Source organism: Marmota flaviventris, chromosome 3 (genome assembly GCF_047511675.1).
Source record: "Marmota flaviventris isolate mMarFla1 chromosome 3, mMarFla1.hap1, whole genome shotgun sequence".
NCBI classification, from domain to species: Eukaryota; Metazoa; Chordata; class Mammalia; order Rodentia; family Sciuridae; genus Marmota; species Marmota flaviventris.
The window spans coordinates 124,673,984-124,696,598 of NC_092500.1; the positions used below are offsets into that span (position 1 = coordinate 124,673,984).

The 22,615-nt window shown below is 48.8% G+C and overlaps 2 protein-coding genes across 3 annotated transcripts; one reads left to right on the forward strand and one right to left on the reverse strand.

The window, feature by feature from the left end:
- Positions 1–1,572: 1,572 nt before the first annotated feature.
- Positions 1,573–17,258, reverse strand: Mlf2 (myeloid leukemia factor 2). Of its 2 annotated transcripts, none has more exons than XM_071610366.1 (9): positions 17,190–17,258; positions 5,267–5,345; positions 4,884–5,010; positions 4,599–4,634; positions 3,933–3,986; positions 3,399–3,527; positions 3,107–3,266; positions 2,365–2,579; positions 1,573–2,111 (listed from the first exon to the last, which is right to left on the reverse strand). In XM_071610366.1, exons 2-8 carry the CDS (start codon positions 5,314–5,316, stop codon positions 2,392–2,394), a joined length of 744 nt encoding a protein of 247 aa, XP_071466467.1. In that variant the 5' UTR covers positions 5,317–5,345; positions 17,190–17,258; the 3' UTR covers positions 1,573–2,111; positions 2,365–2,391. The 2 variants fall into 2 exon arrangements, with proteins under 2 accessions (XP_071466467.1, XP_027806851.1); XM_027951050.2 differs by lacking the exon at positions 17,190–17,258 and adding an exon at positions 5,899–6,099.
- On the forward strand, positions 5,845–21,235 carry Ptms (parathymosin). Its single transcript, XM_027951051.2, has 6 exons — positions 5,845–6,159; positions 16,147–16,890; positions 19,914–19,985; positions 20,192–20,270; positions 20,428–20,489; positions 20,669–21,235. Exons 1-6 carry the CDS (start codon positions 5,845–5,847, stop codon positions 20,717–20,719), a joined length of 1,323 nt encoding a protein of 440 aa, XP_027806852.2. The 3' UTR covers positions 20,720–21,235.
- Positions 21,236–22,615: the final 1,380 nt, after the last annotated feature.

Here is a 22,615-nt window from a genome sequence, read left to right on the forward strand (position 1 = left end):
CCTTTATTTTTATGTGGTGCTGAGGATCGAACCTGGGTCCCGCCCGTGCTAGGCGAGTGCTCTACCGCTGAGCCACAATCCTAGCCCCACTGGCCCTATTTTTAATAAGTTTAATAACACACTGGACTAGGAAGTAAGGGCCTGCTACTGAGCTCAACTTTACCTCTCTCTTGTCCAGTGACTAGACAAATCCCCCTTGTCCTTTTTTTTTGTACCAGGGATTGAATTTGGGGCACTCAACTACTGAGCCACATTCCCAGCCACCTTTGTTTGTATTTTGAGGCCAATTTACATAGGGCCTAAATTGCTGAGACTGGCCTTGAACCCAAGATTACAGGAGTGTGCCACCACACCTGGCCCCCTCTTGTTTTTAAACAGGGTCTAATTTGCCCAGGTTGGTCTCAAACTCGAGAGCCTGCATTCTCAACTCCTGAGTAACTGGCATTACAGGTATATACCATTATACAGGGCTCCCCTTATCCTTTTGAATCTACTTGTCCCAGACATGGGGAAAATACTCCCTGCCCTACGAGGCCCCAAAAGCCTTAAGAGTGTCCTTTGGCCCTTCCCATTAGAAAAGATATTTATTTTTGTACTTGAAGTCAAACCTAGGTGTGCTCTACCACTGAGCTACGTCCCTAGACCTTTTTGAGAAAGGGTCTAATTTTCTAAAGCTGGCCTTGAACTTGCAATCCTCCTGCCTCACCCTCCTAAATTGTTGAGGCTGAAGCTTGCAACACCACACCCAGCTCAGGAAGAATATAGACTGGCTGGGGTTGCAGTTTGGTGGTAGAGTACTTGCCTAGCATGCATGAAGCCCCGAGTTCAGTCCCCAGCATTAAAAAAAGCAAAAAAAAAAAAAAAAAAAAAAAAAATCCTGAGGGTCTCATAAGCATCTGCCATCATGAAACAAGTTCCCTAGAGGGACAGAGTGATCTACTTGGCTGCAAATCAAGAGAGAATATCTTTAAGAAATGTGAGCTCCCCCAGCACAGCTCAAGTTCCAGGTTAGTTTTCTTTGTTGGTTTCTTTCCTGAGCTCAAATTCTCAACAAGGGTAGCGGGTTTGAAGACACTGCTCACTCCAGAGCTCTTCTCTCTTGAAGGCCTTTGTGTTGTCTGGACCCTGCCTGCTCTGTACAAGTGTTCCTTTCCACAGTCTCAGGGAGTAACTCTGCGGGCAGTCAGTTTCTCAGGTACCTGTGAGCTATGCCCTACATGCCCCTAAAGAGTAAAGTTAAAGGGGCTGGGGTTGTGGCTCAGTGGTAGAGCGCTTGCCTTGCATGCATGGGGCACTGGGTTCGATCCTCAGCACCACATACATACATACATAAATGAAGGTACTGTGTCCTACAACTAAAAAGAAAAGAAAGAAAAAAGAGTGAAGGAGATCTGGCAAGATAGTAGCTTCATTTTCATCCCCTAGCCTGGCCCAGCTGACTGCTGCTGCCCTCCCCTGCTAGCACACAGCCCCACTGTCACCATTAAAGGGGCTGAGACACAGCAAGAAACAAAAAGGAGTAAGAATATGACTAGGAGAGAGGAAAGTTGAACAAGCAAAGTATAGCCAAAATCCTCCTTTTTTTTTTTTCTCATTCTCCTTTATTCCATAAACACCTAGTTACAAGTTGCACAAATCAAAAAATAAAGGCAAAGAAGGGTATGGGGAAGGTTTTTGTGATGTGAGTGAATGGGAGCGTGGGGGGGAGACAAGAGTTGGGAACTCTCCACAGCCCTGGACAGGACTATGACTCCTGTACTAAGGGCTCTGAGGAACAGGTGGGCAAAGATCCAGGGTAGCTAAGGGATGGAGGAGGTCTCTAAACCCAGAGCTCACCCCTTCTGCACATGGCAGGGGTACAATGGAGAAAATGAGGTTTGAAGATGGAGCAGCAAAATGAAAAATCAAGTTAGTGGATAATAGAACAAGTGGAGTCATTGTGTGGTAAGGGGATTAAAGACAGAAAATGTAGGTATCGAGGGCAGTGTAAGGTTCTCCCTGAGACCCCCAGGGAGAGGTGGGGGCCAGCTTGCCTGTTAATTTAATATTAAATTGGGGGTGGGAGTTGGACAGGAAAAAGTTTTTTCAGGGGATGATTTCTCAGCCTGTACCTGGAAGGGAAGAAAGATGAACACATATCAAAAGGAAGAAAAAAAATATAAAAAAGCCAAGGATTAGGATTTAATCCTCTATTCCAGTGAGAGCATTTTTCTTTCTTTGCCAGCTAGAAGTTAAACTATTAAGAAAAGTATTAGCTGGGAATCTGGATTGCTTCTGCCTGATGGCAGAGGAAGGTGCATAGGTATGCTCCCCAGCCCCCTTCTGGGCTTGTCACCTTACCATTCCTCCCCCTCAGATACTTACATGAAAGGCTGAGGACTTAGGGGGCCTTCACCAGTCATAGCGGCGGGACTGTCGGGAGGGGGAGTCCTCAGGTCCCTGGATGGCCAGGCGGGGAGGCCCCTCGGCCCTTCGACCCCCACTCACAGATGCCTCATGCCTTCGAAATTCCAGAGGGCGCTGCTGCCGGAATCTGGATGTCTCTCTTCGCCACTCATCATCAAATGCTGCTGCCTCACCTGAGGAAAACACAAAACAGATATGATGCCTCCACATAGCATGCTGCTGGAGGCAGATGCTACAGTAAGACTTCTAAGATAAAAACTAGTGGTGAAGATGAAAGGGAGGTGGGGTTGGGGGGACAGAGGCATAGAAGGGAACAACTTTACTTAGCTCTTTGGGTTTCCACATGGTCCCTGGACACTACTGGCAGGCCTAAAGTATGAGGAATTATACACACCCTGGGTATTTAATAAATATTTACTGATTTGAAAAAAGTGAAATAATAGCAGGAGAAAGGAAAAAACTGATCTGGATAAGAAAGGGTAGAATACTAACAATATTTGATTTCAGTGACAAAGTCTTCTTCTGGCAGGACAATGCCAGCACCTGATTGGGTGCCTAACCTGACAACAAGTCTCAAGTATAGGGTTTGCCCATAATTTTGCACAAGAAATATCTGTGGGAGCAGGCAGACAAAGCTATGACATAGCTCAGAGGAACTAGACTTGGAGCTGCTGGGCAGGATGTGGGAAGGAAGGCTTACTCTCATCCAGGTTGATATAGTCCTGCCGTTCCTCCTGGTCTCCTGTGCGGTGATTTCGGGAACGCTGGAGGATGTGAGCCCTGTCTCGGATGTGATGCCCAATGGACATCTGCTCTAGTCCACTGTCTGAGTCGCGGACAGTCCTCCGTGTCTCCCGGATCTAAGATGAGGCAGAACATGGCATACTTGGTTGTCCCTTCCAAAGCTCTGGCTACAACATCCCAGGATGAACACACCACCCACAACTTATTTCTGAAAAAAGGTGGTGGTGGGTGCCACTGTCCCCACATACCCCGCCTGGTGCTGAGCGCATCTCTGATGTCTCCTGATAGACCTTGGGGGCACCATCACCAGTATTGGAGTAGGAGATGACAGTAGAAGATGAAAAGGTCTGGCAATTGCCCCCAGCTGTCATATGCTCCTGAGGAGGAAAAGGGAGGGCAGGACTGAATGGGGAGAGGTTCTCTCTGGAGGAGGGATTTCCTTCCCCTTCAGCTGTTTGTTCTTGCCTGTACCTTTTTCACAAATGTGAGAACAGAGAAAACATCATTAACCACCTACGCCCAATTCTTCTTGAGTCCAACACTAAACAAGAAGAAACTCAAGAGATAAAACCCAAATTGCATATTTAAAAAGAATACTGCTCTTCTTTACATCTGGGCATGAGAGCAGATTCAGGATCCCAGTGCTCTGATTCAGTGATTTCACCCAGTTCAACCCCCTCACTAGCAGTCCCCCAATCCCACCAAAGAAAACACAAGGTATTGCCAGCCATCACTAAGGAAAGGATATGGGGCATGGGAAGGATGTGGTGCAAAAGTCTCACCATATTTCCAATCATGTCATTCATCATCCCAAACATGTCCATGAAGCCACCCGACTAGAGGAAAGAGATGGAAGACAGAGTCAAGGAAGCAATGTCAGGGCTCGGATGGAATGTTGCTGCTCAGGTACCTTCCAGAAACCTGGCTATACATCCCCTTTCTCTTCTTCCTGCATATCTAGCAACTGCTATTTATCATTTTCCATTAACATAGTCAGAACATTCATTTCTCCTCCATAAACTGCTGGCCCCTTCTTCAATCTCTATGGCTGCTGTAATCCAATTTTCCCTCTCCTGACTGCCATATTCCCCTGTCTTTGGAAATGATCCAGTCAATGGATTCTAAGCTCACAAGGCAGAGCTTGAGAAAATGTTAAAATCCAAAATCCATCTCCTTGGCTCTTCAACTGCCCCTGCCCCCTCAAAAGAACAAATTTTGCTACACAATTACATCTTCTGATTGGGTATGTACCTCTAGGAGCACAGAAGTGAGCAGTATCTTTAGCTCACAGGACTCCTAGCACCTCATCAACTCTTAAGTTTTGTGAATAGTATCAAAAGAAAAGATTCTGAGGCCACCTACAAGGCTATTCCTGAGTGACACATTTGGAAATAACATCTAAGGTTATAGTATCTAAGACTGAGGAACAGAAGAAGATAAGGACTCACCATTCCCAGCATCCCAAAGGGGGAGACAGCCCCAGCCTACAGCAACACATGAGGAACAGCAATTAGAGACCACATCCTTTCTCCTTACCACCCCAAACCAGACTCATAACCTCCATTTTATTTTTCCATCCTTAAAAGGGGCCACAAAACACTTTTTCCAGACCCAACTCCACTCCTAGGAGATCACTGCACTTGCCAAGTTGGTTCTAGTACAAGAAAATCAATGTGCTTTACTAATTGCCCCCAACCTTTCTCTGGGTCTCAGGTATGTTTCAGCACTGTTACCTGCATCCTGCGGCTGGCAGGCCTGGTCCCTGGCATGTTGCCATCTGTGATGCTAAGGAAGGGGCTATAGCCAAAGCCACCTGACAACATGCGGCTCATATGCTGACGGTGAATAGCAAAGGGGTCCCTGTTGAGTGAAAATACGGTATGGGTGGCAGAAAGGCTAAGCTGTCAAACGCCCATCCCCCAACCCCCAGAATAATAGTCACAGGGCACTCAGTGACACAGATGCCGACTTCCCTCTAAGTGGGAGCTGTAGCTGAGTATCCAGCCAATTCCAACCAGTCCCAGCCATGGGAACCCAGATGTCAGTTTCAACTGCTCAGAGACCTGAAGTGGAGTGGGATGAGGGCTCTAAAGCATGAGGGGGAGGGAATTCTCACATCAGGAACATGGGATCCTCAGGCTCCACGTCCCTCATGAAGCGGAACATCCTGATCTCAGCTTCAGGGGGGCTCCGCACTGTTAAGATGTTGAGACTCAAGTTACTTAGAGGCAGCCAGGCTTCTAAAATACCCGCTCAGGTTAGTGAGACTCTGAGCACGCTCCTTTCAAATACTGACTGACTCCTCCAAACTCCAGGGAGACCCTTCTCCAGGTGTCCCACAACGCTTTAGGAGAGAAGAACGCTCCAAACCCCTCTCTCTCATTTAGAGCCATGGAAAATTTTCCCAAGTCTCTCAATTTTTGGCCTCCCCCACTCAAAGCCATCCGTTTCCCAAAGCCCTAGCTTGGAGCACACTCCCCGCTCCTCCCCTAACGCCAGTCCTTCACGAGAATCCCGAGTGCCGGCCCTCCGCCCCGTTAATGACCCCAAACATCCCGCCCTCCACAGAACACCCGGCTGCTGTCACCCCCCCGCCCCCCCCAGGCGGCGGGCCTCCCTCTACCCACCGCGCCTGCCCGTGGCTGCCCCAGCTCCGGCCTCCCCGCCGGAGGGAGCAGGAGGGAGGCCTGAGGCATGCCAGACTCAGAGACCCTGCAGCCCCACGGGCCCGCTCTCCTCGAGCCTCACCGGTCCCCGACTCGGGCTCAGCGGCCCATCCGGCCGGTTTCGCTTCTCACTGCGCTGCAGGATCAGGGTCGTGGCCCGGGACGCACGGATTGGTCTGGGCTTGAGCTCCACGGCCTCCCGCGCCGCCTACTCCCTCAGCTGCCACCTCTGTACCCCCGCCCTCGGTCCGCGGAGCACGAACCTCGGCCAGGCCCGGACGGAAGTGACGTCACGATAGACCGCCCCGGGGCCGAGCAGCAAGAGCCCCGCCTGCTGGCGTGGGTGGGAAGCAAGCGAGGGGGCGGTATAGCTGAGTGGGGCCAAGGCCCACCAGTCCTGTGGGGTTGAAGGGGAGGCCTCATTAATAAACTGGATCTTGGTTCTGGGGACTGGAAGAGACTCCCTGTGAGGGTGGGAGGAGGAGGAAGGGAGTCGGTTCCTCGGGGAAGACCGCGAAGAGAGGGGGCTGGGCGGTGCAGCACTTTCTGTGGGGAAAGAGAATGGGGCAGGCACCCGTGGGGGGGTGGGGCTAGCTCTCTGTGGGCGACGGGTGGGGCGGATCCCTCGGGGGCCCTTTAAGCAGATTGCCTACAGAAGCGTTTAGCCGGGGAGGGAAGGAGGGAGAACAGCCTTTCTGCGCGGGAGGCGTTAGGACCCGTCCCTTCGGGAGGGCGGGGTCCGTGGAGTGACGTAGAGGAGGAGGTGACAACTCTCTAGCTCAATTCTAGTTCAGGCTTGGAAAAGTCGGACTGGGGCAAAGAGAATCAGGTTGGGGGAGTGGCCGCCAGGTGGCGCTCCTCTGCCAGGCTGGAACTTCAGCCCTTTGGGAATTGGTGTTGGCAAGGCTCCTGGACCACTCAGTGACCCATCTGTGAAGGGTCGGAATGTCAAAGGCTCTGCTTCTGAAATGTTAGGTTTTGTTTTTTGGTGCTGGGGCTGAACCCAGGGCCTCGCGCATTCCAAACATGTGCTTTACCATTGAGCTACACCCCAGTCCTTGAAATCTTCATTTAGTGCTAATTTCTCCTTTCTTTAACTCTTGTGACTTTAAAAGCTCCCAGTCCCGCACCAATCTTTCTTCCCTGTATTTAGGTAGATAGGTCAAGTTTGGGGGAAAAAGAGGTGGAGAGCTCAGTTAACCAGGATCACCCCCGGTGAATCTAAAAGCGACCTAGAAGACCTGACTCCAAGGCCAGGGACTGATACTTTGACATAGTAAATGTCTTGCATAAAATCTGACTCTGCTGAAGAGAAGTGCCCTCCCCCTTGGGGTCAGGGATTTCAACTATATAGTATAGATTTTGAACCAGACACATCCAAACTCCAACTCTGGCTGGTTCTTTACTCTGGCTTTTAGTCTCATTGGTGCTGACTGGAGCACACCTGTAATCCCAGAGGCTGAGACATGAGGATCAGGAGTTCAAAGCCAGCCTCAGCAACAGCAAGGCACTAAGCAATTCAGTGAGACCCTGTCTCTAAATGAAATATAATATAGGGCTGGGGATGTGGCTCAGTGTTCAAGTGCCTCTGAATTCAATCCCTGGTGAGAGAGAGAAAGAGAGAGAGATTTGTTCCCACAATTCCCTGTGGGAAGAGGAGATGGTCCCTGGTACTCAGGAAAAGGTGCTGGGAGCAGGGCTTCTAAGGTTTCCTTGGACTTGATTATTATTAAAAAGGAAAAAACAATAGTGGAGACTGGAGGAGCAGACAGTTAAGCCAGACTTGCAAAGTCAAAGAAAACCGGAAGAGTACAAAAAATTTGTTTTCCATTGATATTTCTGGGAAAGAGACTTAGTAAGATCTTAAGTTTCTCTGGGGACATCCCACCATGCAACTGCCCTTTCCTCTTGCCCCAAAGGAAAAGTAGTTTGGAATAAGACAGTGACCCCAGCCTAGTGGAACACATCTGTAATCCCAGCAACTCAGAAGGTTGAGGCAGGAGCATTGCAAGTTTGAGACCAAACTTGGGGAGACTCTTCCTCAAAATAAAAAGTAGAAATGTGCTGGGGATGTAGCTCAGTGGTAGAGTGCCCTTGAGTTCAATCCTCAGTACCCCAAAAGAAAGTTACCCCACTGAAAGTTCTTCTACCCAGACTTAACTAAGAACATTTATTTTTGTCTTCTCCTCCTTCCAAAGCAAGTATTTTCTTTTTCTTTTCTCATTTTTGTGGTGATAGGGATTTAAACTAGGGCCTCACATATGCTAGGTAAGTATTCTATAACTGAGCTACACCCTAACCCCAAAGCAAGTTCTTTATTATCCAGGCAGTCAACAAATGTTTAAGGATGTCTCTCTTAGGTATATTGTACTAAACATAAAAAGAAAAGGATAAGACAGACCCTGCCAATGTGAGGCGTAAAATCTTCTAGCCTCCTTGTTTCTTATTTGATTATATGGTATCTGCTGTCTTTAGGTGGCTGCAGACCTTTTCTTTCTTCCAAACCTCAAGAATCTCATATCAATTATTTTTATCTTTGCATGATTTTAAATAAATGTGTTATCACTCCTGGGAATATTTATAAATTACAATTTAGCTCTTAACCATGAGACATAGCTTGAAGATGAAGGTTTCTTTCTTTCTTTCTTTCTTTTTTTTTTTTGTTGTTGTACCAGGGATTGAACTCAGGGGCACTTGATCACTGAGCCATATCCCGAGCCCTATTTTGTATTTTATTAGAGACAGGGTCTCACTGAGTTGCTTAGCAGCCTTACTTTTACTGAGGCTGGCTTTGAATTTGCGATCCTCCTGTCTCAGCCTCTTGAGCCACTGTTATTACAGGTGTGCACGACCTTGCCAGGCTGAAGCCTAGGTTTGGATTCAGGAGAAAAAACATTCTTGAGACTAGGTGTGATGGTGAATGCCTGTAATCCCAGCTACTCAGGAGGCCAAGAGATAAGGATCACAAGTTCAGATTGGAGGCTAGTCTTGGGCAATTTAGTGAAACCCTATCTTGAAATAAAGAAAGCTGGAAATATAGCTCAGTGGTAGAGTACTTGCTTAACATGTATGAGGCCTTGGGTTCAATCCCAAGGAAAGAAAAATTGTCGAACAGGTAGGGATGACAGAGATGTATTAGCTTATTCAGCAGCCTCTATCTTACCATATAGGTAGCTATCTACTGTAGGAATTGAAAGGATACATACAATTTTACAAATAACTAGAGTTTATACCTGTATTCCTTCTCTTTCCTTCTCCTTCCTTTTCTTTCCCTCTCCTTCCTTTTGCTTCTTTTCCCTTCCCTTTTCCTCTTTCCCTCCCTCCCTGCCTGCCCATCTTCCTTCCTTCTCTGTCCAATGAATTTCAAGGAATTCTTCAGTCATTCAAGTTTTCCATAAATATGAATATAGAAGGCAAATCAGGCCCTGCCAGGGGTAAGGCAAAGGAGGATAAATATCAATGGGAAGGAAGAGAACCAAAATGATTCCTATCTTTACTACTCTATCTTGTAGATCCAAGTCAGGAAATCCTTGAGAGGGTAGAGCTAGACCAGAGAAGAGGCCTTCTTTAAGTGTGAGTTCACACATCTGGAGCAAACCCAGGGCAGCTAGATATTTGAACAGAGTGAAGGTGGAGCAATGATGTTACATAGGGTAATTACGACATTCTGTTTTTTAGCAGAAAGGTGGATTTTGCATTTCAGGAAATATTTTTGAACTTCTATAAAATGCCAGGCATGGATATAGGTGCTGAAGATACAAAAATCCTTAAGTCATGATTGAAAACATAAGGAGTAAGGCTCAGTGGTGCATGCCTATAATCCCAGCGCTCAGGAGGCTGAGGCAGGAGGGTCATGAGTTCAAACCCAGCCTCAGCAACAGCAAGGCCCTAAGCAACTCAGTGAGACGCTGTCCCTAAATAAAATACAAAAAGCGTTGGGAATATGGCACAGTGGTTAAGCACCCCTGGGTTCAAACCTCTGTATCAAAAAAAAAAAAAAAAAAAGGAGCCTAGGCTTCAAGTCAGTGAGTAATGCTGACCCTTTAAGTAGAGGGAGGAGGGGGCTTAGAGTCAAGAGGAGGCCCTCAAGGACTATAAAGAATCTGAAAAAGGAAAGGAAATAGAAGGTGGATGATGGCCCCTTCCCATGTATGCATGGGTGGATGAGAGTACTATCAATTGAAATAGGAAACACAAGTGAGCTGTGGAGCTTCTGGGAGAGAGAAACTGAAGGGAATTGGAGTGAGGACTCTTAGAGATCAGGAGAGAAGTTAAACTAGAGATTTGAGAGTTACCAGTGTTTGAGATCTGTGTTGGTAACAGGACTTCAAACCATGAAAATGCACGGTGGAATAGCTTAAAGGGCTGCAAAGAGTAAGAACAGGACCTATGAGACTGAAGTCACCTAGAAGGGTTTAGTCAGCACCCATTTGCTCTTCATAGTGATTAAGTCCTCCTTCAGTTTTTTTCTTGTTCTTTTTTTTTCTTTTTTTGCATTCAATAAGTTTCTAACTGTCACTCCTGGTCCCATTTTCCCTAGTGTTTTCATGTTCACTTTATTGGTCCCCTGGATCAGCCACACAGCCTGTTTTAGTTTTGCTAGTTGGTTGATTGATAGCTATTGGGGATTGAACCCAGCGTGCTTCACCACTGAGCTACAACCCCTGCCCTTTTCATTTATTTGGAGGCAGGGGTCTAGTTAAGATGCTGAGAAGCTGGCCTCAAACTTGAGATCCTCCTGCCTCATCCTCATTAGAATAAAAAATACTCCATGTCAAAATATACTCTACTGTCATGTGTATATTATAAGAACAAATAAAAATTTTTTTTTGTTTGTACATGGTGCTGAGGATTGAACCCAGGCCGCACGCATGCCAGGCGAGCACGCTACCACTTGAGCCACATTCCCAGCCCAAGGACAAGTAAAATTGAGAGAGAGAGAGAGAGAGAGAGAGAGAAAGAGAGAGAGAGAGAGAGAGATATCCTCCTTCCTCAGCTTCCCAAGTCATTGGGATTACTAGATGTGTGCCACTGGGCCTGTCTACACAGTCTGTTTAGTCTGAAACATTAAACATGAAAATCTGAACACACACACACACCTATGGTAAAGTATATGGCAACAGTGGTCTAGATGACCTTAAACAGCAACTGTAATTGTCCTCTGTGTGTGTGTGCTGGCAATAAAGCAAAGGCCTCATGCATACCTTGGCAAGTACTCTACCACTGAGCTACATCCTTAGCCCTTTGGCTTTCTAATTACCAATCACTGGCGCAGCAGGTGAGAAAAGGAGGTAGAAAAGGAAACAGGGGGGCTGGGGATGTGGCTTAAGCAGTAGAGCACTCCCCTGGCATGTGCGCAGTCCTCAGCAACACATACAAATAAAGATGTTGTGTCTGCCAAAATCTAAAAAAAAATATATATATATATATATATATATATATATATATATATATTTAAAAATTCTCTCTTAAAAAAAAAAAGAAAGAAAAGGAAACAGAGGTTTTATTTTTTGATGTTGTGAATTGAACCTAGGGCCATTTGGGTTCAATCCACAGCACACACACACACACAAAAAAAAAAAAAGAGAGAGAGAGAGAGAGAGAGAGAAGCAATTTAGAGTCAAGGTTTGGTAGCCACTAGTATATATATATATATGGCTATTAAAATTTAAAGTTAGGGTTGGAGTGTAGCTCAATGGCAGAGTGCTTGCCTAGAATGCATGAGGCCCGGGTTCCATCCTCAACACTGCAAAAAGGAAGTAATTAATTAAAATTAAAAATTCACGGGCTGGGATTGTGGCTTAGTGGTAGAGCGCTTGCCTAGCACATGTGAGGCCCTGGGTTCGATCCTCAGCACCACGTAAAAAATAAATGAATAAAATAAAGCTATGGAAAAAAAAAGTTACCTCATTAAAAAAAAAAAAAAAAGAATTTACTGGCTGGGTGCGGTGGCACAAGTCTGTAATCCAAGAAACTCAAGAGGCTAAGGCAGGGAGATTGCAAGTATGAGGCTAGCCAGACCCTGTCTCAAAACAAAAAAATGGAGAGGGCTAAGGAGATATGTAGCTCAGTGGTGAGGCACCCCTTTCAATCCCCAATATTAAACAAACAAACAAACAAAAAAACCTAAACTAAAAAACTTCACTTTCTCGGAAAATGCACTAGCCACATTTTCAAGTGTTCAATAACTACGTGTAGCTACTGTATTGGAAAGAACAGATGAGGAACATTTCCATCATCACAGAAAGTTTTATTGCATAGAGCTGGAAAGCACCTATAAATGATGTTCTCCTTCTGGGCTTTTCTGAAGACCATGAAAGCTTTTTGAAGAGTACATATAAGGGAAGAAAGCTAAAGAAGGACAGAAGAGGCTTGGGCAATAGCAAACTATTCTAGGTGTAAAAGAGGTCATGAAGGAGAGCATAAAGAATATGAAAAGTCAGTCAAGAATCTGAAGGATAGGTATAATGATAAAACCAATTCTTTTTACTGGAGAGAAAGTTCAGGGAGAAGTAAAAAAGCCAGAGAAATTTTAGTTCTGATGTTCAAACATGAAAGATAGTGACCACTGGAACATCAATAGTTAATGACAATCTCAAATCAGACAAGATCCAAGCCTGGTATCTTGGCAGCATGTTGTATGTTGATGTATATTTTCCCACCCCACCTAAAGAAAAAAGGTTTTAAAAAGTAATCTCTGAGATTGGATCCAAAATGATATCCCTGGGGCAGGAAATAAATCATTTATTGAGCTCTTCCTCTTGTGCCTAGCATTATACACAAAAAGATATTAACAGTATGGGTGGAAGACTAAGGAAGTCTGTTTGGTGTTAGAAACACTGGACATGAAGCTCTGCAAAGTCAGGAGAGATCAGGGATAGACTCCAGGAATGGAATACTAAGAGGAAATACTATACAGAGAGATTTGACTGATGGAAAAAGAGTCCTGGATACAGGTCCCTTATCAGGGTGAGCCCTTATCAGCTTGTACTTTGATTTACCAAGCTCTCTCCATCTATTTCTTGAGGCAGGCACCATGTCTTTTTCATTCAGCTTTGTGTCTCCATCATATAACATAGTCCTGACTACCTAGTAGAAGATCAATTACAGTTTGTTGAAGTGCAAAAGTTAAGCTTTTTATGGAGGGGCACAAAGAAACTTTTCCTTTTTTTTTTTTTATATGGGGAATTAAACCCGGGGTGCTTAACCATTTTGCCACATCCCCAGCCCTTTTTTATATTTTACTTTGAGGCAGGGTCTCACTAAGTTGCTTAGGGCCTTGCTAAATTGCTAAAGATAGCTTTGAACTCACAATCCTCCTGCCTCAGCCTCCCAAGCACTGGGATTATATGCGTGTACCACTGTGCCCGGGTCCTTAAAATGTTTTTAAATTAATTTAAATGTAAGTAGAATTTTGATGACTGATAAAGACCAATTAGACTAATAGCATTCATGATGAATTGTTGTGAGGGTTATTTCTTATTTAACACTGTTGGGCATAACATACTGAATATGATCCAAAGTTAGATTGAGTGGGTTTCTCTCTCTTTCTTTCTCTCTCCCCCCCCCCAACCCCCACCTCCCTGAGCCCATCTCTTCTCAATTCTCCAGACTTTTTTGGGGGGGGAAAAAAAGCAAAGAAAAAATGGGGAGAGTGGAATGGGGATAAAAAAGTAAAATGAGTGGAGATGGCCCCATACTCAGGTTTCTGTCCTCTAATGCCTTGAATGACAACTAGACTTTCCTTTGCATTTAACCTCTGGGCTAAATATACACACTGAAAAAATTCAGGAAATTGGAGAGGGAGAATTTACTAAGAATGACATGGAAGTAATTAGAATTGAATTTTCTTCCACATTCAGTAGTAAGGTAAGTTTCTAGGATGTCAGATCAGAGGGATCAGGCCTCTCTTGTTGTCACCTGGTCTTCTTTTTCCCACTTTCAGAAAATGTGTAAGCAGCACAGTTTCTCCATTCAACCAATGGGAGAAATTCTCAATTGGGCTGTAGAGTAATAGATTTCCAGGAATCTGCAAGCCTCCACAAAGGCTCAGAAGTAGTTCTATGAAAAGGAGCAAAAACTGGCATGTAACACCACTGGCCCCAGAGGCCCAGAGACTAACTTCAAGGATTGTTGGGGTAGATTTCCAGTATCTCACTCACTACAAATTCATCCTATCTAATTTCTAGCTTCTTTCTCTTGAAGCCTGGGGTCCAACCAGCAAGAGAAAAGATAAGGGTTGCTTCCCCCTTGCAGGAAAGGAATTAGATCCAGCCTCCAGCCTCCTAAATTTTCTCCCTCGAGTCCCTGTGGACCCTAGTGTCCAAGCTCTTAGATTCTCAAGGCGCTCCCTTGGGCCTTGGGACAGGATTCCCATTCTCTGCCTCTCCATCTCCCTGGAATTTTCCACTGCAGCTGCCTCCGCTCCCAGACACCCCTCCCTGGGCAAAATTCCCGGCTCCCTCCGCCTCCCCTTCCATAATCACACCTCATTCCCACCCCCAGCCCTAGGCCCAGCCCACAGTCCGGCCCACACCCCACGCTAACCCTGGTGGTCTCAGTTAAAGAAGTGGGAGGCCAGACACTTTATGAAAGGGTGAGGAGGGTCCACATCTCCCTTCAGGGCGGGAGAGAAAGGACTGTGGAGGGGCTGGTCCCCTGTGGGGCTGGAGTGGGGGGAGTGGCCCTCCTCACATCCCCATATAAGGCAGGGCAAGCAGCTAGGCTCCTGCATTGGCTGATTCAAATGAGCATTCCACCTGGCAACAGGGTTTCTATTGGTTCTCAGGAAAAATAGGAGGAAGGTGGATGGAGGTTGTTGGTGGCGGTGATTGGAGGGGGGAGGGGAGTGGAGGTGACCGGAGTGGGGGGCGGTTACCAGGGCAACAGGGTAAGAGCCCAGCAGGGTGTCCGAGACAGCAGGCGGGGCAGGGAGGTGGAAAGGGGGAAAAGAGGGAGGGAGGGAGAGGAAAGAGACCGACCAGGAGGAACGAGACTGGGAGACCTGGGGGGGGGGGGAGGGCTAAGAGAGGGGACGGGTAGCGAAAGAGGGGGAAAGAGGGAGCTAAGCGAAGCAAGAGAGAAAGTACAGAGATGGAGATGGTGAAAGATCGCCAGAGACATCAGCCAATGAGTCAGAGAAACAGATTGAGAGAGGGAAATGGAAAGATCTCAGAAAAAAGATGGATAGTATCAGGCAAGGAAAAACCTGGGTGGAGCCCCAAGATTTCTGAGGAGACCAAGACTGAGAAACTGATAGAAGAGTCAAGAGAGAAATTGCGAGGTGTGTACATCAAGGAATCAAAAGATGGTGTACTTAAGCACTGTATCATAATGATGATGATGGCTCAACAAGGAATGCCCTTTTATTAAGAAAATGAAATGATAAAAAGGTGAAGAGTAATTAATGACAAATATGGAATATGACACACCAAAGATACACTTTCTTCCAAATCACAACCTCCAGCCCATTCACCTTACTGATTTTTAGTACAACCCAGGTCCCCGACCTGAAATCCCAAGCTTCTCAAAATGACCCAAACACACCGTGGTTGAGGGTGAGACTAAAATATCCAGAATAGGGTGGGGCTGGAACTCCAGATCTGGACGTGTATTATATTTGCAAAGTCGTGTATTATATTTGCAAAGATGGCAGCAGGAGAAAGAGAAAAGAAAACAGAGGGAAAATGTAAAAAAAAAAAAATAGGACATGAAGAGGAGTTAAGGAAAATCAGCTAATGATATGGGGCCAGGTTGACTGAGTCAGATAAAACAAAAAACAGCATTGTCTAGGAGAGGGAAAGAGTCCTGAGGTGCAAGGGTAGAAGAGGATCAGTAAGAAGTGGAGAATTGCTTTCAGAAGAATGAAGACGTAGATTGTTGTAAGAGAGGAGTCTAGGGAGATGAATAAAGAGGGCTGAAAAGAAACAAACAAAAAAATCAGATAAATAAAAGTGAGGTTAGAGAGGCGAGTAATAAAGGTGGAAGTTGGAGAGAGGAAAGGAGGTTGCAGGGCCTCTGATTCCCCCTCAGATCACAGTAAAGAATCAGGAAGGGAGGAAACGGAACAGGGCCACAGAGGTCAGTTTCAGCAGGCGAGAAGGCCAGGCTGCCCTTTTCCGCTCTCCCATCCCTTCCTTCCTTCTCAAGGCCACCCAGAGAATGTGGATGGACGACTAAGATGGGAAATCTAGCGTCATGGAGAAGTAGCTTTCAACCAACCTTCCTCCTCTTCTTTAAGCTTTTGGTTTCTCAAATACCTGCTCGGCCTCCCAATCTGCACCCCCGCCCCGCCTCTTGGCAACATCTCAGGGCTTTTTGGGGTCAGTAGGATTCTGGCCACCTCGCTAGTCCGCCCCCAGAGCCAGACTCCACATTCGCAGGCAGTAGGTTGGGATTTGGAGAGGTGTCTCCCCGCAGGAACCCCACCCCTTCCCACCTCCTCTCCCCACTCTTCTCTCTCAGCGGCCGTCAGTCTCTCCATTTCCCCCTCCTGGTCTCATTCTCCCTCCCGCCTCTTTCGCTCTCCCTCCCCTCGCTTTCATCCTCCTATCCCCACCTCTCCAACCTCCTCTTTTATCCCCCTCCCATCTCCTCTCCTCCCCGCTCTCTCCTGCCCCACCCCTGGGAAGCCCCTCCCGTCGGGCAGCGCCGCCTTATAAGCGGGTTCCCTTCCCGGGGGCGGCAGCGGCTGGTCGGCGGCAGCTCTGCTGGTGCGGGGGCGGCAAGCTCAGGACCAAGCGACCGCGGCCAAAGCGCGCCGGCCACCGCCCGCACCGCCCTTCCGCCCGCCCTCCGGACGGCCGCAGCCCTGCGGGTCTCCGCTCCGGACCCACCCCCGCCCCACCCCGCGCGCCTCTGCCGCCTCTTCCAGAGACACAGCTTGCCGAGCGGCCGCCGCTGCCGCTGCCGCTGTCGCCGCCGTCGTCGCCACCGCGCTAGGTTTCGGCCGCGGCCACCCTCCGCCGTCCAGGGCTTCTCCGTCTCGGCCCCGGGACCCCGGCTCCCCGCCAGCCCCGGCCCCGGCACCATGTCGGAGAAGAGCGTGGAAGCAGCGGCCGAGTTGAGCGCCAAGGTACGGGCAGGGGCGGCGGCGGCCGGGCCTCCGCGCGGCCTCTGGTGGCGGTGCGATCTACGGCCCTAGGCTGCCCCCGACGGCCCCGTGCGGCCCTGGCGCCCCGCTCCCGGCGGACCCCACTCCGCCCTCCCCCAGCTGCCCGGCCTGGCGCTGGTTACCCCGCTACGCGCGGCTAGCGCCAGCGCCCTCTAGCTTCCCTGCGCACACGGCGCCTCGGTCCTGGCCTTGCCGCTCGGTTCCGCGCCCGGCCACCACCGCGTCCCCACCCCCTCTGGCCCAACCACGCCCGCCTCTACCTTGACTGCTTTCCCGTCGGAGCTCTCCGTGCCTCGCTTTACATTGTCCCTTTCCTGCATCCCGTTTCTCTCTCTCTCCTCTGAGTCCGACCTCACCTTTCCGCTGCTAAGCGGTTTGAGATCCTCAAGTGTAAACAGGACTCTCCCGGGAGGCTACTCCTCTCGGGCCCCTCCCCTAGCGGCCTGTCCCTTGCTTCTCTCCCCGGACGGCATCTGCCTCTTTTCTCTCATTGCCTCCTTTCTGTCCATCGCCATGCATTCCTTTCCCAGCACCGGCTTTCAGTTTTCTCTTCGTTTTCGCCTCCCCCGACCCCGCCAAAAAATCTTGAAAACCTAAAAATCAGAAGGGGGTTGGGAATAGCCTTTGGAAAAGCTGAGACTTGGCACTTCATGGCCTTGCACGGAGCTGTCCTTGCCCTCATCAGCTCCCTTCCCGGCCTCATCCCTTTGCCCTTGCCTCTCTTCCAGGCTTCCTCTAATTTCCCTAGGGAACCTGCGGAGTGTCGCTTTGGGAAATTAATGCGGCCAGGGTTTGGGGGCTGGGAGCTGGATTTTGTTGGAGGGGGGGCGTTGCTGAGGAGTCACACAGTTCTCTTGGAGGCCAGGGAAGTACAAGGGGGGAAGACAGTGGGAGAGGGCACATGTATGAGCTTTGACAGGTGTGCCTGTGTGGCCCTCCGGTGGGCTGTGCGGTGGCATGTGACTTCAACGAGTAGGTGTCTTTGTATGTCTAAAATCTAGCGAGTGTGTGGGACTGCCCGTGTCAGTTACATGTGTGCGTGTGGAGATGTAGACGTTCTGGAGCCATGTTGTTGCTTTGTGAGCACCGAGTAGCTCCACTGTGCTCTTGTGCTGTCTCAAGAGTGTGCCAGAATGCCCAAACACCGAGCCATGTGTCTCCAGATCGCGTGGGCGCTCCTCTGTGGCTGTGTGAATCAGTATTAGCCTGTGTCAGTGAGTGCCTGTGTTGAGGCCAGAGAGCTGCTTAGCCCAAGACCTAGAGCCCAGGTCACATACTCTCCTGGAAAAGGGATCATTGATCATGGAAGGACAGTGACCAGAAGGACAGTACAGGGGAGGAGAGGGTCCGGCCCCTTGGACTTTGGACTCTGGTAGTCTCTCTCCCTCTCCCTCCCTCCCTTCAACTGCCCAGTTAGAAAACTCAGGCCAGGATCTTATCAACCTGGTACAGGCCCCTTAGGGAGAAGCTGAATTAGCCCCTGGGTCTCTTGATCCTGGATATAGGGAAAAGCCCACTAGGTGTTAGAATTGCCAAACCTGCCTTATGGCAAAGAAATGAAGACAGCAGAGTAGGATGAAATAGAAACTTAAAATTAGAGGGTCAGGTGTGCTATGCTTACCTTGAAGGTGAGAAGGGAATTGAGTGTGCCCTAGGCCAGCCTATTGGCACCAAGCCCCTCTCTAATCCCCAGTTCTGTTCCAGGAAGGACACACCCTCCCAGGGTGATCTGTTCACACACAAAACTTCCATCCACATGGAATCAGGTACACAGAGTTGTACACCAACACCAGATCAGATCTCAGGAGGATATCTGCAGTGTCCTCAGAACCTGCCAAGTGATGGGATAGGGAGAGGACTGAATCAGAAGGCAGGTGTGGTGTCCAGAGGGGATGCCCACATGGGTATCCACCGGAGATTGGATAGGAGATGCCCATGGGCCAGATAAGAATAGGACAAGTGTGTGCCTGCCCACATCTTGGGGTGAAGGAGAGGGGCAGTGTGGTGGGAAGGTTCACTGGATGGTACCTGCCCCATCCATCTTCCCATTCCCCTGTTTTTTGCTCTCTTCATCTACCATGTCTTTCCTTTACATGTTTCTTTTATCCTACTTTTATCTACATTTCCATCGGAAATGGCCACTTCTACTCTTCCATCACACCAATGTATAAACTATGGAGATAGGAAGGAGGAAACTCCTGAAGCAGTTTTGGGATAGGCATGGTTAAAATGGGAGTAAGGTTTGGAATTATGCTGGGGTGCTCTCTCTCTTTCTGTAGAGTTTGACCAAGTAGGATTTTTTTTTTTTTTTAAGTTGTGGGTTCACATAATATTTTATTTATTTATTTTATGTGGTGCTGAGAATTTAACCAAGTGCCTCATGCATGCCTGGCAAGCACTCCACCATTGAGCTATAATGTAGGACCATGTAGGATCAGCCCACCATGTAGGATCTTGATCATTAGGGAGACACAGATTGGGAGAAACAAAGGCCTGAGGGGCTGAAGGGGAAGCTGGGAGAGATGCCCAAGAGAGAAAGTACTCAGGAAAAGGCCCCAGAGGTAGACAAAAGGCAGAGGAAAGCCGGCAGTGGGAGGGGGCAGGCAAAGGAGGAGGAAGGACATGAAGGGGGTGGGGCATTGAGGCTGCCAGCAGATGGAGGGGATTTGCTTTGCTGAGCTGAACTCTTCAGCCTGGGAGGTTTGGAAGAACTTGACAAGGATGGGGATCAGTTACCTTGGCTGCCTGTTCCCCTTTCATTGGGACTTTTCTCACTCCCCTTGGGTCTTAGGGAAGAGGTGTCAGGTGTCAATCCCTCTGTGGCCCTAATATAAGGACCCTGGTACCTCTGTTCTAAGCTGTGGCCACCTTCTTCACTCACACACCTCTAAACTTAATGCAGAGAGTGAGAACCAAGTCTGGAGGGACTGAAGGGCTGCACATCATTTGTGGTGAAATAAAGGTGACTTCTTTTTCCCTTGCAGGATCTGAAAGAGAAGAAGGAGAAGGTGGAGGAGAAGGCAAGCCGGAAAGAGCGAAAGAAAGAAGTGGTAGAGGTGTGCAGGGGTCAGGCGGGAGGTGACCACACGTGCTCGACCATCTTCCCTCCCCATTATTACATCCTTCCTCCAGCTACCTTCTTGGGGTGTTGGCCCATGTCCCACTGTCCCACCCTGAGGCCTGTTGTCACCCAGTCCCCCTTACCATGGTATGTAGAGGCGCGCAGCTAGCCCAACAATACTCCCTATCTTGATGCCCTCAGGAGGAAGAAAACGGAGCTGAGGAGGAAGAAGAAGAAACTGCTGAGGATGGAGAGGAGGAAGATGAAGGGGATGAAGAAGGTGGGGAGGGGCAGTGGAGGTTGGGCTGGAAAAATCAGGGCTAAAAAGAACAGAGTCAGGGTGGGTTTGAAGACCTGAAACAGGGCTGAGGGCAACCACAGGGGGTCTTTGCCAGAGCTTCCTGCTCTTCCCCAATGACCCATTTCTGGCTCCTCAGATGAGGAAGAAGAAGAAGAGGATGACGAAGGGCCCGCGCTGAAGAGAGCTGCCGAAGAGGAGGTTTGGGCTGGTTGCCGGGCCTGAGGGGCTGTCAGGGATGCAGCAGGGGCTGGGTGCCCTTTGGACTTGGACCCAGATCCTAGTGGTGGCACGGGTGGGGGCTGGAGCATGGCCAGCCGGGACAGGGGGAGGTCCCCTCTCCCATTTTACAACTATCCCAACTCTTTTCCTCTCCACAGGATGAAGCGGATCCCAAGCGGCAGAAGACAGAAAATGGGGCATCGGCATGAGCCCCCTGCCAATGGGCTGGGGGTAGTAGGCCCCTGAGGGCCTGGAGGTGTGGGTGGGAACAGACAAGTACAGCCACCCTTCACCTGGCTCCCTGCTCTGGATCCTGCACCAGAACTGCCACCCTTTCTCCCCAGCCTTCTCATTTCCGCCTCTCCAGACACTGTCCCTCCACCCTCACTCTGCCATTGTTCCACCTCCTGACCTGCTCCATTGAGCTCCCCAGCTGGTCCCCAGTGGCCCTTCTCCCCTCCTTGCTCTCTGCCTCCCTTTCCTCACCCACCATGGCACTTGTCCTCGTCCTTGGGTAGCCTCTCCTACCTACTCTCTGCATCCCCCAGCCTCATGTCCTGCCCTATCCCTCTCCTGCCTGATCCCTGGGTCTCCCTCAGATCCCCTCCTGTCAGACAGCGCCAGGCCGGGGTGGGGCCGGGGTTGGGGCCGAGCCCCACAGCTGCCCCCCTCCCCTCCCCTTTTTGTATAATTTAATAAAGAAATGGTCGCGCTTCTGTTTTTAACCTGTCTTCTGCTTTCCCGGGGTCCAGAGAGTACACTGAAAGGGTAGAAAAGGACGAGGGTGACTGGCTGACCTCACACTCAACAATTCCAGAAGACAAGTCAGCCTTCCAGGGATGCAGTGGAAGCCTAGCTCTTCTTTTGAGAGCTGACTTATGTCTTGTTTGGCTTCTTGGGGATGCTCCTCCCCAGCAATGCACACACTTCCCTGCTAACCCACACAAGATCTAGACACTGCTGAGCCCAGTGGAAAGCTACCAGCTCTATTGTGCTGAACCAGGCAAATAGAAACAGCCCCAGAAACAGGAAGTCCCGCCCTTGAAGTGGGAGAGGCTAGTAGACTTGGGTCTCTACTTCCTAGGATCTGGAGGGAAAACTTCCTGGCATTGAAGATGCCCTCTGCCTGACACAGGAAGCTCCTTTCCAACAAGCAGAGGAGAGCTCCAGAATTTGTTCCCAGGCCTGTCTCCTTGTCACTGGCCCTCCAACTCTTCCAGCTGGGCTCCTTGGGCTCAGAACAAGAGTTGTCTGTCTCAGCATTCTTTCTCTAACCTTTCTGCCTTAAATTTGATCTGGTATAAGATTTAGCATTTTTTCAAAGTCTACATCACCCTTGCCCTTAGTACAGAACCTGTGGATTGGAAACTTTGGACAGGGAAGAGGGATTGATTAATTGTCAACACTGGAGATAAGGAAATACCCACAATTCACCCAGGGTCAGGACCACACACTAACAGCTTTTGCCTTCATATAAATTATTAATTTTTGGCAAATTATTAATTTTGGGGGGAGTGGGGTACTGGGGATTGAACCCAAGGGTGCTTAACCACTTAGCCAAATCCACAGCCCTAAACAAAGTTGTTTAGGGCCTCCGTAAGTTGCTGAAGCTGGCTTTGAACTTGTCCTGAGTCACTGAGAAATTATTAAATCTTTTTGAGAATCAGTTTCCACATCTGTGCAATGGAGGAGAAACATTTCATGAGTGACTATATATAAAGTGTCCAATATAGTGACAGGCACAGAATGAAGGCTTGAAAGAATGTAGCTATTCACACACTGACATTCCCTTCCCCATTTCTACTGTCATGTAGGGTGCAGTGAAGTTTCATTTCTATCTTGTTCCCAGAAGACACTGTATAGACAGCTGGGGAACAGGTCTACAGGGGTAAATGCAATTCTGGGAGGTTAAAGGAAGGAGGAGATGAGCAGAGAAGGAAGATGAAAGTGTGAATGCTGGGACTGAGGAGGTAGTTTAGAGATGGACAAGTGGGTAGTTCTCAAATATTTGGAGAGAAGAGTGTGAGGTACCAAGGAGAGGGAAGAGTCTGCAGGGTGGGGAAGGGTGAGAAGGCGGTGGTGGGGAGACCCAAGACTGAGGAAGT